The sequence below is a fragment of the Oncorhynchus tshawytscha genome, linkage group LG33, assembly GCF_018296145.1.
Source record: "Oncorhynchus tshawytscha isolate Ot180627B linkage group LG33, Otsh_v2.0, whole genome shotgun sequence".
Lineage (NCBI taxonomy): Eukaryota > Metazoa > Chordata > Actinopteri > Salmoniformes > Salmonidae > Oncorhynchus > Oncorhynchus tshawytscha.
The window spans coordinates 31799744-31814167 of record NC_056461.1 but is presented as its reverse complement, the minus strand read 5'-3'; the positions used below and the strand labels follow the sequence as shown (position 1 = coordinate 31814167).

The window sequence follows — 14424 nt, the reverse complement described above, 5'->3', positions numbered from 1 at the left end:
GAGAGCAATGCGGTTACAGTAGGTACATAACACAAGGGGAATAGTCGTCGAGAGCAATGCGGTTACAGTAGGTATATAACACAAGGAGAATAGTCGTCGAGAGCAATGCGGTTACAGTAGGTACATAACACAAGGAGAATAGTCGTCGAGAGCAATGCGGTTACAGTAGGTACATAACACAAGGAGAATAGTCGTCGAGAGCAATGCGGTTACAGTAGGTACATAACACAAGGAGAACAGTCGTCGAGAGCAATGTGGTTACAGTAGGTACATAACACAAGGAGAATAGTCGTCGAGAGCATTGCGGTTACAGTAGGTACATAACACAGCCACAAAACACGGTGCCAGTTCTAATGGAATAGACCAACCAATGTTGGACTACGTATTGTCGTAAGTATACTTTCATCTAAAAAGGATACATTTGTTTTACAAAATTAGCATGTTTTTATTTGCATCAATAGCTTGCATGTTCAAAGTCTCAACTCAGTCTCAACTATGCCTGCAGTATATCAAGACAGAATCATCCTCACAATGCTGCACAGGGACCTGTCATTTTCTGTAATGTAGAGAATAACTATGTGCATTCATTTCCCTTTAATAATCAGCATTTTAAAAACACATTAATCTAAACTGTGCCTTATTCAAAGTCTGGTGTAAATTGTGTGTTTATGTCAATGGGATTTTTGTGTGAAAAATGTAGATATAATTGTGCATCTGTGTGAAAGTAATGTGTTTCACGGTCTTTAGGGCATGTTCAATGCAGAAGGCAAACATAAATGTGACAAATCTGGTGTTGGTTTACTAATAGGTGATACAAAATGAAAGTTGCCAAAAATATTTTTTACATGTTTTTTACAAACAAAACACTGAAAGGATATCAAACCTATGCAGCTATCCCTGCCAAAAGACACAGCTGGGGTCTACCAGGCTCTGACCAGCCTCCCATTCAAACACTAGCAAATAAGAGCAACAATTACACACAGGTATATAGGATCTCCTCCATGGACACACCTCGGAGCATACCCATGTGGCCCACAATCTAGGCGGACAAATCTAATTACACTCTGTAAAAAAGATAGAAACTGGCCAAACACCATAATATAGCATTCTCAACAGCTATTAACCATGTCTTAAGCATGGTTAATAGTTAATCAATGGAAGATAAACATCATTTCAACATATAGTGCCAGTCAAAAGTTTGGACCAATCTACTCGTTCAAGGGTTTTTCTTTATTTTTACTATTTTCTACATTGTGAATAATAGTGAAGATTTCAAAACTATGAAATAACACATATGGAATCATCTATTATTTAGAGAGCAGAATGGTGAGGAGAGATGTACTAGTTTTCCATAGCGGGAAGTAGGGGTTGCTGAGGGTGCTGCAGCACCCCCTGATATTTTATTTTTTTAAATAATATATATATATATATATATATATATATATATATTATTTCCAACATATTTGTGCACTAGGCCTTTATTACTGTATGAGTGGGGAAAAACCCTTGTCAGCAGAGTGGAGAAAACTACTTCTCACTCCTTCAGTGTGGCTGTGACTATGCAAACCAGCCCTTTCCTTAGTCTATACTATGTTTGAAAATGTGTGTATATGTATGTATATTTGTATGTATACAGAAATATCACATTTACATACCGTACCAGTCAGACGTTTCAATATACCTACTCATTCAAGGGTTTTTCTTTATTTTTACTATTTTCTAAATTGTAGAATAATAGTGAAGACATCAAAACTATGAAATATCAGATATGGAATCATGTAGTAACCAAAAAGTGTTGAACAAATCAAAATATATTTTAGATTTTAGATTCTTCAAAGTAGCCACCCTTTGCCTTGATGACAGCTTTGCACGCTCTTGGCGTTCTCTCAACCAGCTTCACCTGGAATGCTTTTCCAACCGTCTTGAAGGAGTTTCCACATATGCTGAGCACTTGTTGGCTGCTTTTCCTTCACTCTGCGGTCCGACTCCCAAACCATCTCAATTGGGTTGAGGTCAGGTGATTGTGGAGGCCAGGTCATCTGAAGCAGCACTCCATCAATATCCTTCTTAGTCAAAATAGACCTTACACAGCCTGGAGGTGTGTTGTGTCATTGTCCTGTTGAAAACAAATGATAGTCCCACTAAGATGGGATGGCATATCGCTGCAGAATGCTGTGGTAGCCATGCTGGTTAAGTGTGCCTTGAGTACTCGAATCAACTTTATTCAATTATATGCACAAGCCTAACTCCAAACCAAAACACAACTGGACGGAGTGGAGCGCATGCTGCATGAGCCTTCAAATAATTGCACATATTTGCGCGCACCCTAGGAAGCACAGCAGAACACAGGACCAACCAGTAATCACCGCAACACCAAGAACAAAAAAACAACGGTATCAAAATGAAATGACATAAAGCAATTACATTTCTACCCAATAAGTTTATGCTAATGTTAGCTCCTAAACATTGCATCCACTCAGACGATCAAACAGCAGATCAATTACAGGAAATAACCACCGAAACAATGTTTGCTTGATAAACAACTCCCCATAATAGCGAATTAACTAAAATCATGTAACGTAATCAAATCAACGTTATCAAATACTATTTTCAAATACCTGGCGTAATTTCATGGGAGTGTATTTGAGTCAGTGTAATTTTGTATTTTCAAATACATGCTAATACTTTCCAAATGTTTTTCCAAATACAGTACATTCCGATATTGTATTTTTTTTATATATCTGAATACTTACTTTGAAATGTATGTGAAAGCAATTTAGATATTTTAAATAGTATTTGAGATATTGGTCTATATTAGAAAAACAACAATGAGAAATACTTGACTTAGGCTACAAGTGTGTTGGGAATGGAGGGGATAGGTCGCAATCTCCAGCTAGGGTGTGTAGACATAAAAAAGCACTTCACTTCATTGTGGATATGTAGTGATTTCTGTGCTTTCTGACACACGAGAATTCTTACTGTTCAGCACACCACTATACAGCCCTTGCAACACTTGCTTGCGAACTTCTCTAAAATGTGTATGTACTTGATCCTGGCAGAAATGCTCTCCGCTGAACCACACAGAGTAGGTGTTTGGGCTGAGGCTCCATTATTAGATGGCAGGGGAGCCCTCCTCGGAGACCAGACCAACACTGCTTTAACACAGTTCACTTCAGATGAATAGTCCCATCTCCTCCGCTCTGTAAATATTTGTCTGTACCTCCCTCCAACTGCTCAGTAAAGTAGACTGTTGTGTTGATTTAGTAGGTGAACGTGGGTTTTGTAGGACATAAACCCACAGTCAATAAAGAGGAACATGTCCGGGGTTCCATACTAAGATCTGAAGGTTATTTGGGAATAATAGACATGCTGATATAATGGTCTGAAAAGAGACTGACAGTATATTGTTGTTTTACAATTGTTACAAGCTTTCATATTGGAAAAGCACCGCTCTGCCCCATGCCTCACTGTTTCTAAGATTAGACGTCATTGTTGGATACTGTAATCAAACATGTCAATAGTACTTAAAGCTGAATTTTATGTTATAAGATGACAATGTACCGGTTGTAGGGACTTTAGTAGTCTAATAATTGGTTATAATTGGTGACTTAATGAATGAATTTGCCTGCTGTTCTAAATTAATAACATTGCATAAGGGCACCAGTAATTGTTTCTATTCAAAGGGAACCATTTACTTGAATATCTAATTAGTAGTTTAGCCTACATTCATAAAGTCTTGTATCAACAATTTGAAAGGAAATGGAAAGTCTTTAATTGTATTAAAGCCAGCATTTGTCAAAATAAGAGAACCAAATTTCTTTATAAAGACAGAATTTATTATTATCCTAAGAAACACACAATTAAAATAAACACAAAGAAGATGGTTGATAAAGCAATGCCGAATTGTCAAGGATGAAACACAGAGAATGCTGTCATATTTACTGAGTCACTGGTCAGGTCCTTTCTTTCTCTTTGTCTCTCCTAGACCCGCGTCGGTACCTATTCAAGGGGCTTTATTGGCATGGGAAACATGTGTTAACATTGCCAAAGCAAGTGAGGTGGATAATATACAAAAGTGATATAAACAACAAAAATTAACAGTAAACATTACACATACAGAAGTTTCAAAAGAATAAAGCCATTTCAAATGTCATATTATTTATATATACAGTTTTGTAACGATCTCTACTGGAGCAGTCAGCTTTGTGTTGCAGCACATGGTGTGAAGGTGTAGGTCTGTCCATTTTTCTTCAGTCCCTGTCAGCGTTCCATGTTTTTCCGTGACTTCTATTTCAGTCCAAGACTGACAACTCTTTGTCATGCCTTCTCTCCTCTCACCCTCCTGCAAGACAATTCTCGTTCTCCTCCAAGTTGATCCAAGTCGTCATTTCAAATGTATTTAAGAGTAGGGATAAAAGTCAATACTTTATCATTTGCCTGTGTATTAAGAATGTTTTTCTGAGAGGGAGTTGGGTGTTTTCCTGCCCAACATCATGGGATGTTGAACCAAGGAAACCTTTGTTAGACACACAACATGACCTCGTTCGTGTCTCCTGACGGGTCAGAGTTCAACCTTTTCCTTCGAGCTGGTGTGACTGCTTCCTTTTGTTTGTACATCGTTCTTAGGTCAGCCATCACGCAAGAGCAGGAAGACATAGCCACTTCCTGAAAGGTTTATGACTCATTATATATGAAGGTTGGGCAAAAAGGGTCTGTGGGTGTGAACATGGAGAGAGAAATCCCCCTGCCTCATGACAGTCACACTAATGTGTTCCTGTGACACCCAGAGTTACAACACAGTGTTATGTGCCATAGCTACTGTGTCAGATAACTTTGTAGTTGGTCTAGAATGTTGCCCCCTGCCGAGACACTTGCTCTGCTGTAAAACGCCAGAAGCCAGTGGCCTCTCTCTCCCAGAGAAGGAAATAGTGAAGTACTTGGAAACCAATTCATATCATCAGCTGCAGTGTCCCAGTAGCAGCGTCCCAGTAGCAGCCAGCCAGTGTCCTCTCTCTGTTATTGTCATACACCCTGATCTCAATTAGACAGACAAACCCCTGGAGGCCGTCTGGCTTAGGCATGGCCAATTAGCTTTCCTAGCCATGTCAGAACTCCTTTGAATTGCTGTGTCGGCCTGTTGCATAGCCAATAATCGGGGTTGACTGTGCTGCAGTGGCAAAGCTTCCGCATTGTGACCTATTTTCAAATCAAACCTTGAGAGCTGGGGGAAAAAGCAGAGGATTTAGCAGAAATCCTGGAGCTATAAAACTCTATCCACCGGCCAAGCCTCTGGATACTACACATGTGTTAGCTGGTTGTCTAAAGAGTTGATATACCATTTCATATAGAGGAGACGGGATTTGAGTCATATACCAGTGGATATTAATTAAACATTTAAAATCAAATCAAATTTTATTGGTCACATACACATGGTTAGCAGATGTTATTGTGAGTGTAGCGAAATGCATGTGCTTCTAATTTCGACAGCGCAGCAATATCTAACAAGTAATATCCAAAAATTCCACAACACATACCTAATACACACAAATCTAAGTAAAGGAATGGAATAAGAATATATAAATATATGGATGAGCTATGACAGAGTGGCATAGGCTAAAATGCAATAGATAGTATAGAATACAGTATATACAGTGGGGCAAAAAAGTATTTAGTCAGCCACCAATTGTGCAAGTTCTCCCACTTAAAAAGATGAGAGAGGCCTGTAATTTTCATCATAGGTACACTTCAACTATGACAGACAAAATGAGAAGAAAAAAATCTAGAAAATCACATTGTAGGATTTTTTATGAATTTATTTGCAAATTATGGTGGAAAATAAGTATTTGGTCAATAACAAAAGTTTATCTCAATACTTTGTTATATACCCTTTGTTGGCAATGACAGAGGTCAAACATTTTCTGTAAGTCTTCACAAGGTTTTCACACACTGATGCTGGTATTTTGGCCCATTCCTCCATGCAGATCTCCTCTAGAGCAGTGATGTCTTGGGGCTGTTGCTGGGCAACACGGACTTTCAACTCTCTCCAAAGATTTTCTGTGGGGTTGAGAGCTGGAGACTGGCTAGGCCACTCCAGGTCCTTGAAATGCTTCTTACGAAGCCACTCCTTCGTTGCCCGGGCGGTGTGTTTGGGATCATTGTCCTGCTGAAAGACCCAGCCACGTTTCATCTTCAATGCCCTTGCTGATGGTAGGCTTTGTTACTTTGGTCCCAGCTCTCTGCAGGTCATTTGCTCACCGTTCTAGTGATCATTTTGACCCCACGGGGTGAGATCTTGCATGGAGCCCCAGATCGAGGGAGATTACCAGTGGTCTTGTATGTCTTCCATTTCCTAATAATTGCTCCCACAGTTGATTTCTCCACCATAATTTGCAAATAAATTCATAAAAAATCCTACAATGTGATTTCCAGGATTTTTTTTCTAATTATGTCTGTCATAGTTGAAGTGTACCTATGATGAAAATTACAGGCCTCTCTCATCTTTTTAAGTAGGGGGACTTGCACAATTGGTGGCTGACTAAATACTTTTTTGCCCCACTGTACATATGAGATGAATAATGCAAGATATGTAAACATTATTAAAGTGGCATTATTAAAGTGACAAGTGTTCCGTTTGTATTAAAGTGGCCAATGATTTCAAGTCTGTATGTAGGCAGCAGCCTCTCTGTGCTAGTGATGGCTGTTTAACAGTCTGATGGCCTTGAGATAGAAGCTGTTTTTCAGTCTCTCGGTCCCAGCTTTGATGCACCTATACCAACCTCGCCTGCTGGATGATAGCGGGGTGAACAGGCAGTAGCTCGGGTGGTTGTTGTCCTTGATGATCTTTTTGGCCTTCCTGTGATGTCGGCTGCTGTAGGTGTCCTGGAGGGCAGGTAGTTTGCCCCCGGTGATATGTTGTGCAGACCTCACCACCCTCTGGAATGCTTTGCGGTTGTGGGTGTTGCAGTTGCCGTACCAGGCGGTGATACAGCCAACAAGATGCACTCAATTGTGCATCTGTAAAAGTTTGTGAGGTTTTTAGGTGACAAGACAAATTTCGCTGTTGTGCCTTCTTCACCACACTGTCTGTGTGTGTGGACCATTTCAGTTTGTCAGTGATGTGTACGCTGAGGAACTTTACTTTTCACCTTCTCCACTGCTGTCCCGTCGAGCTGGATAGGGGGGTGCTCCCTCTGCTGTTTCCTGAAGTCCACGATCATCTCATTTGTTTTGTTGATGTTGTGTGAGAGGTTATTTTCCTGACACCACATTCTGAGAGCCCTCATCTCCTCCCTGTAGGCTGTCTTGTCATTGTTGGTAATCAAGCCTTCTATTGTTGTGTTGTCTGCAAACTTGATGATTGAGTTGGAGTTGTGTATGGCCACGCAGTCGTGGGTGAACAGGGAGTAGTAGAGGGGGCTAAGCACACACCCTTGTGGGGCACCAGTGTTGAGGATCAGCGAAGTGGAGATGTTGTTTCCTACCTTCACCACCTGGCGGCCCAGTTGGAAGTCCAGGACCCAGTTGCACAGGGCGGGGTTGAGAGCCAGGGCCTCAAGCTTAATGATGAGCTTCGAGGGTACAATGGTATTGAATGCTCAGCTATAGTCAATGAACAGCATTCTTACATAGGTATTCCTCTTGTCCAGATGGGATAGGTCAGTGTGCAGTGTGATGGCAATTGCTTTGTCTGTGGACCTATTGGGGTGGTAAGCAAATTTAAGTGGGACTAGTGACAGGTAAGGTGGAGGTGATTTGATCCTTGACTAGTTTCTCAAAGCACTTCATGATGACAGAAGTGAGTGCTACGGGCCGATAGTCGTTTAGTTCAGTTACCTTTGCATTCTTGGTTACAGGAACAATGGTGGCCATCTTGAGCATGTGGGGACAGCAGACTGGGATAGGGAGAAATTGAATATGTTCATAAACACACCAGCCAGCTGGTCTGTGCATGCTCTGGGGACGCGGCTAGAGATGCCGTCAGGGCCGGCAGCCTTGTGAGGGTTAACACGTTTAAATGTCTTACTCACATTGGACACGGAGAAGGAGAGCCCACAGTCCTTGGTAGCGGGCCATGTCTGTGGCACTGTATTATCCTCAAATGAGGCAAAGAAAGTGTTTAATTTGTCTGGAAGCAAGACGTCGGTGTTTGTGACGTGGCTGGTTTCCCTTTTTTGGCACTTGTGATGAGTACAGTACAGTTGTGTAATAAGCACTCTCAACTCAAACCAACAGTTTGTTTACACAAACATTGACAGAGCTCTTACATTCTGAACTGCGTTTCTTATTTGAGATTTCATAGGTTACAGGAATTTCTCTTTGACAAAATCGGTAAGAATTGTGCAAGTAAGCGTAGGAGAGAGATGTTGTGTAGTTTTTCTTTACATACAGTACTGCCCTCACTGAATGGCATTTCCAGGTTGCAGGTGTGTGTGTGCTTATGAGTGATATAGTATGTTAATGTGTTCTAACCAGGAAGTCTCTTTTATTCGGGGATCTCTTGGAAAGAGGGATATGCTTTATTACTGTGCTCTGCGGGTGACTTCCTCCTTACCTTTCCTCAGGTAAAGGCCCAGAGATGCTGTTAGCAGGACAGAAGCTGAACGACAATGAGTGGCACTCAGTGAAGGTGGTACGTCTTGGGAAGAACCTGCAGCTCTCTGTGGACAATGTGACTGTGGAAGGTAGGAGGGGAGAGCAGAGTCAAACCATGAGATGAAGGGAAACTGTGATCCTCATAGTAATACACTAAATACCAAAAACATTTCACGTTCAGTTTGTGATCCTCTGTAGATCAGGCGGTAGAGCATGGTGCTCCACTGTAAGTCGCTTTAGATAGAAGTGTCTGCTAAATATATATATTATGCTGATCATCATGTATTTACTCTACCCCAGGCCATATGGCCGGTGCCCACACCCGCCTGGAGTTCCACAACATTGAGACTGGCATCATGACAGAGAGACGCTTCATCTCTGTGGTGCCAACCAACTTCATAGGTCACCTGCAGGCCCTCTCCTTCAATGGCGTGCCCTACCTGGACCAGTGTAAGAACGGAGACATCTCCTACTGCGAACTCAACGCCCGCTTCGGCATGCGCCGCATCGTGGCTGACCCTGTGACCTTCCACAGCCGGGCCAGCTACCTAGCCTTCTCTACCCTGCAGGCCTACGCCTCTATGCACCTCTTCTTCCAGTTCAAGACCACCTCCCCCGACGGCCTGCTCTTCTTCAACTCTGGAGACGGCAGTGACTTCATCATGGTGGAGCTGGTCAAAGGGTGAGTGGTGTGCTGGGGTAAAGACGGCAGTGACTTCATCATGGTGGAGCTGGTCAAAGGGTGAGTGGTGTGCTGGGGTAAAGACGGCCTTCATCATGGTGGAGCTGGTCAAAGGGTGAGTGGTGTGCTGGGGTAAAGACGGCAGTGACTTCATCATGGTGGAGCTGGTCAAAGGGTGAGTGGTGTGCTGGGGTAAAGACGGCAGTGACTTCATCATGGTGGAGCTGGTCAAAGGGTGAGTGGTGTGCTGGGGTAAAGACGGCAGTGACTTCATCATGGTGGAGCTGGTCAAAGGGTGAGTGGTGTGCTGGGGTAAAGACGGCAGTGACTTCATCATGGTGGAGCTGGTCAAAGGGTGAGTGGTGGTGCTGTAACCATGCAGAGTGTGTATGGGATAGATTAATAATAGCACAGCTGCCTACCAATGTTCCCCTGTTCTCTTGCTCAACAAGTTATTTGATGTTATATGGAATACTTTGATTCTGTCAGCCGGAGACATATAAAGGAATGTATTCAGAATGTTTTAGTGAAACGAGACGGATAGAGCGAGTAAGAGTGAAAGAGCGAACAATAATCCCACAGATGTTTAACCGCGGTCCAGTTTTGCCCAGAAATACTGTCACACAGTAAACAATTAGTCAGCAGGAGTTATTCTAAGCTGTGGAGCCTTTAGGCAGCGGCACACAGCAATACTGGATCCACGGGCTGTAGAGAGAACTGTCATATCTCTCAGTGCTGCTGGTAGTACACTTTCTCTGATGATGTTTCTGTTAATATTATCAATATGCATTGAATCTGCATTTCAAAAGGACAGGATGTTGCAATATCGTCCTTATCAATTGTAGATGTCCTCTACATTTTAATATAGACACAGTATCTTTTAGTCATTGTGTAAATTGACTTGTGCACGATGTAATGTTGTGTTGTAGGTACATCCATTATGTGTTTGACCTGGGTAACGGACCGTCACTCATGAAGGGCAACTCTGAGAAGCCTCTCAACGACAATCAGTGGCACAACGTGGTGGTGTCCCGGGATGACAACAACGTGCACATCCTCAAGACCGACTCCCGCACCGTCACCCAGCACTACAACGGAGCCCGTAACCTGGACCTCAAAGGTATGGTATACGCTACCACTCCTCAAAACTGCCTCCAGCCATGGTACTCCTGCTGGGTGTACAGTGCATTCAGAAAGTATTCAGACCCATTGACTTTTTCCACATTTTGATTGATTACAGCCTTATTCTAAAATTGATTGAATCGTTTTTTTCCCTCCTCTATCTACACACAATACCCCATAATGACAAAGCAAAAACAGTTTTTTAGAAAAGGTTGCACCTTTTTTATTTTTTATTATAATAATCACATTTACTTATGTATACAGACCAATTACTCAGGACTTTGTTGAAGCACCTTTGGCAGAGATTATAGCCTCAAGTCTTCTTGGGTATGATGCTACAAGCTTGGCACACCTGTATTTGGGGAGTTTCTCCCATTCTTCCCTGCAGATCCTCTCCAGCTCTGTCAGGTTGGATGGGGAGTGTTGCTGCACAGCTATTTCCCGGTATCTACAGAGATGTTCAATCGGGTTCAAGTCCGGACTCTGACTGGTCCTCTCAAGGATGTTGAGACTTGTCCCGAAGCCACTCCTGCATTGTCTTGGTTGTGTGCTTACAGTCGTTGTCCTGTTGGAAGGTGAACCTTCGCCCCAGACTGAGGTGCTGAGCTCTCTGGATCAGGTTTTCATCAAGAATCTCTCTCTGTACTTTGCTCCGTTCAGCTTTGCCTCGACCCTGACTAGTCTCCCAGTCCCTGCCTCTGAAAAACATCCTCACATCATGATGCTACCACCACCATGCTTCACCGTAGGGATGGTGCCAGGTTTCCTCCAGACGTGACACTTGGCATTCAGGCCAAAGAGTTCAATCTTGGATTCATCAGACCAGAGAATCTTGTTTCTCATGGTCTGAGTCTTTAAGTGCCTTTTGGCAAACTCCAAGCGGGCTGTCATGTGCATTTTACTGAGGAGTGGCTTCCGTTTGGTCACTCTACCATTAATGTCAGATTTGTGGAGTGCTGCGGAGATGGTTGTCCTTCTGGAAGGTTCTCCCATCTCCACAGAGGAACTCTGGAGCTCTGTCAGAGTGACCATCGGTTTCTTGGTCACTCCGTTTTGAGTCTCATAGCAAAGGGTCTGAATAATTAGGTATTTCTGTTTTTTATTTGTAATAAATTTGCTAAAATATCTAAAAACCTGTTTTCATTTTGTCATTATGTAGTAATGTATGTACATTGCTAAGGGTTATTATAATTGTTTAATCCATTTTAGAATATGGCTGTAATGTAACATATTGTGGAAAAAGTCAAGGACTCTGAATACTTTCCGAAAGCACTGTATACAATATAGGGAGTGGACTTAGTGCAGTATTTCAGATCAACAGATACTAAAATCCAACTGTCAGAAGCATACATCTGTGTTTGTTGTTGTCAAAACGCTGAGTACAGACACCAGCTATGATTGCTGTGTTGTTCAATAGGCTTTATGAAGATAAAGGAATCAAAATGAATTAGTTTTTTTGGTAGACTGTCATGCCGAGGAGAGGAATGCTTTGGGTGGGAAGAAAATGAAGTCTTTGTACTTAGTGAATGAAAGTGAAATGAGATTAAAAGAGAGGTGATCAAAGAGTGCCAGCAGTGGACAGAGAACAGCAGGGAGAACAGCAGGGAAATGCAGCAGCACCAGCAGCAGAGAGCAGCAGCAGAGAGCAGCAGAGAGCAGCAGCAGAGAGCAGCAGAGAGCAGCAGAGAGCAGCAGCAGAGAGCAGCAGAGAGCAGCAGAGAGCAGCAGCAGAGAGCAGCAGAGAGCAGCAGCAGAGAGCAGCAGAGAGCAGCAGCAGAGAGCAGCAGAGAGCAGCAGCAGAGCAGCAGCAGAGAGCAGCAGCAGAGAGCAGCAGAGAGCAGCAGCAGAGAGCAGCAGAGAGCAGCAGCAGAGAGCAGCAGCAGAGAGCAGCAGCAGAGAGCAGCAGAGAGCAGCAGCAGAGAGCAGCAGAGAGCAGCAGCAGAGAGCAGCAGAGAGCAGCAGAGAGCAGCAGCAGCATTTATCTACCTGCAACAGGCAGCCTGCATGACCTTCATGTTACCAATCCAAGTGCACACAGGCCTATTTACCCAATTATAATGCCATCCTGGGGTATGGGCCCATGAAATTGCACAATTTTCTGTGATCCAGATCACTGGCCTTGCTTTGTACTGGAGGCTGGAATGGTATTATGAGAGCTCTGATGGGCTGTACATAAGAAACCGTTAGGTGATTAATGCCTGACAGATTGCCCTTGCTGTAGGTATTTACAGATGTTGTTGACCAGTTAGCATACATGTTAGTGCTTCCTCTCACCAACACTACAGAGCAGGATAGGGAAAGCTATGTCAAGGAAAAAGGTTTCTAACGCAGTAGAACTTCTCTGCTATCTAAACTCAGCAAAAAAGAAACCTCCCTTTCTTCAGGACCCTGTCTTTCAAAGATAATTCATTAAAAACCAAATAACTTCACAGATCTTCATTGTAAAGGGTTTAAACACTGTTTCCCATGCTTGTTCAATGAACCATAAACAATTAATGAACATGCACCTGTGGAACGGTTGTTAAGACACCAACAGCTTACAGACGGTAGGTAGGCAATTAAGGTCACAGTTGTGAAAACTTAGGACACTAAAGATGACTTTCTACTGACTCTGAAAAATACCAAAAGAAAGATGCCCAGGGTCCCTGCTCATCTGCGTGAATGTGCCTTAGGCATGCTGCAAGGAGGCATGAGGACTGTAGATGTGGCCAGGGCAATACATTGCAATGTCCATACTGTGAGATGCCTAAGACAGCGCTACAGGGAGACAGGATGGACAGCTGATCATCCTCGCAGTGGCAGACCACGTGTAACAACACCTGCACAAGATCGGTACATCCAAACATCACACCTGCGGGACAGGTACAGGATGGCAACAACAACTGCCCGAGTTACACCAGGAACGCACAATCACTCCGTTAGTGCTCAGACTGTCCGCAATAGGCTGAGAGAGGCTGGACTGAGGGCTTGTAGGCCTGTTGTAAGGCAGGTCCTCAACGGACATCACCGGCAACAACGTCGCCTATGGGCACAAACCCACCGTCGCTGGACCAGACAGGCCTGGCAAAAAAGTTGTGGTTTTGTCTCACCAGGGGTGATGGTCGGATTTGCATTTATTGTCGAAGGAATGAGCGTTACACCGAGGCCTGTACTCTGGAGCGGGATCGATTTGGAGGTGGAGGGTCCGTCATGGTCTGGGGCGGTGTGTCACAGCATCATCGGACTGAGCTTGCTGTCATTGCAGGCAATCTCAACGCTGTGTGTTACAGGGAAGTCATCCTCCTCCCTCATGTGTTACCCTTCCTGCAGGCTCATCCTGACATGACCCTCCAGCATGACAATGCCACCAGCATTACCTATGTGATAGAGAATTTAATCAAATTTAAAAATTGTAACCACGCACAGTACTGGGCAACATGTTTTGGGATAAATATTTTGGGTAACAGCAGCTGTGCCAATTATGTGTTAGTTTCAGTTGTAGACCCAAATTAATATTATTCTTCAATCTTGTTACTGTAGACATTCACCATTAATGCTCCTTAATCCTCATCTTATATAGCATAGCAGATCCTCTTCTATTTTATTTAATCTAGTTTTGTCTCTCACTTAATTCCTCAGAACATGAAAGATGAATTGAAGTTTCTCCATATCTCAAGGGTCTGCTGGCTGAACTTCTTGTGTAATCGGTATTAGCCAAATATGACTATGAAATCATACTTTTTCCCCCCCTGTGCTGTATAAATTAACAGGGTAGCGTTTAAAGAAATGTAAGACATTTTACTATGCTGTTAAATGAAACTTTACTTCTCATTTTTATGTCCTGCGGGTTTTAAATGACTGTACATCAGCTTGGTATTATCCTTGCGTTATCAGCCATGTAGCATTTCACATATTTCTGCAGAGAAAATAAACAGATTTTCTTTGCTATATTTGCCAATAAACATCACATCACAGAGGAATTCTCAGATACTGTATGTACATTTCTCGGCTTGCAATTGACATATAATCTGTGAATGATTACTGTGGCT

At 43.0% G+C, this 14424-nt stretch overlaps 1 protein-coding gene across 3 annotated transcripts in view; it reads left to right on the top strand.

Moving 5' to 3' along the window:
• nrxn2a (neurexin 2a) overlaps positions 1–14424 on the top strand; it is a 386153-nt gene that overhangs the window by 195522 nt on the left and 176207 nt on the right. For all 3 annotated transcript variants that reach the window (XM_042311448.1, XM_042311449.1, XM_042311450.1), the window contains 3 exons: positions 8562–8681; positions 8893–9274; positions 10204–10394. In XM_042311448.1, coding sequence (XP_042167382.1) covers positions 8562–8681; positions 8893–9274; positions 10204–10394 — 693 coding nt within the window. The remainder of the gene's footprint in view (positions 1–8561; positions 8682–8892; positions 9275–10203; positions 10395–14424) is intronic.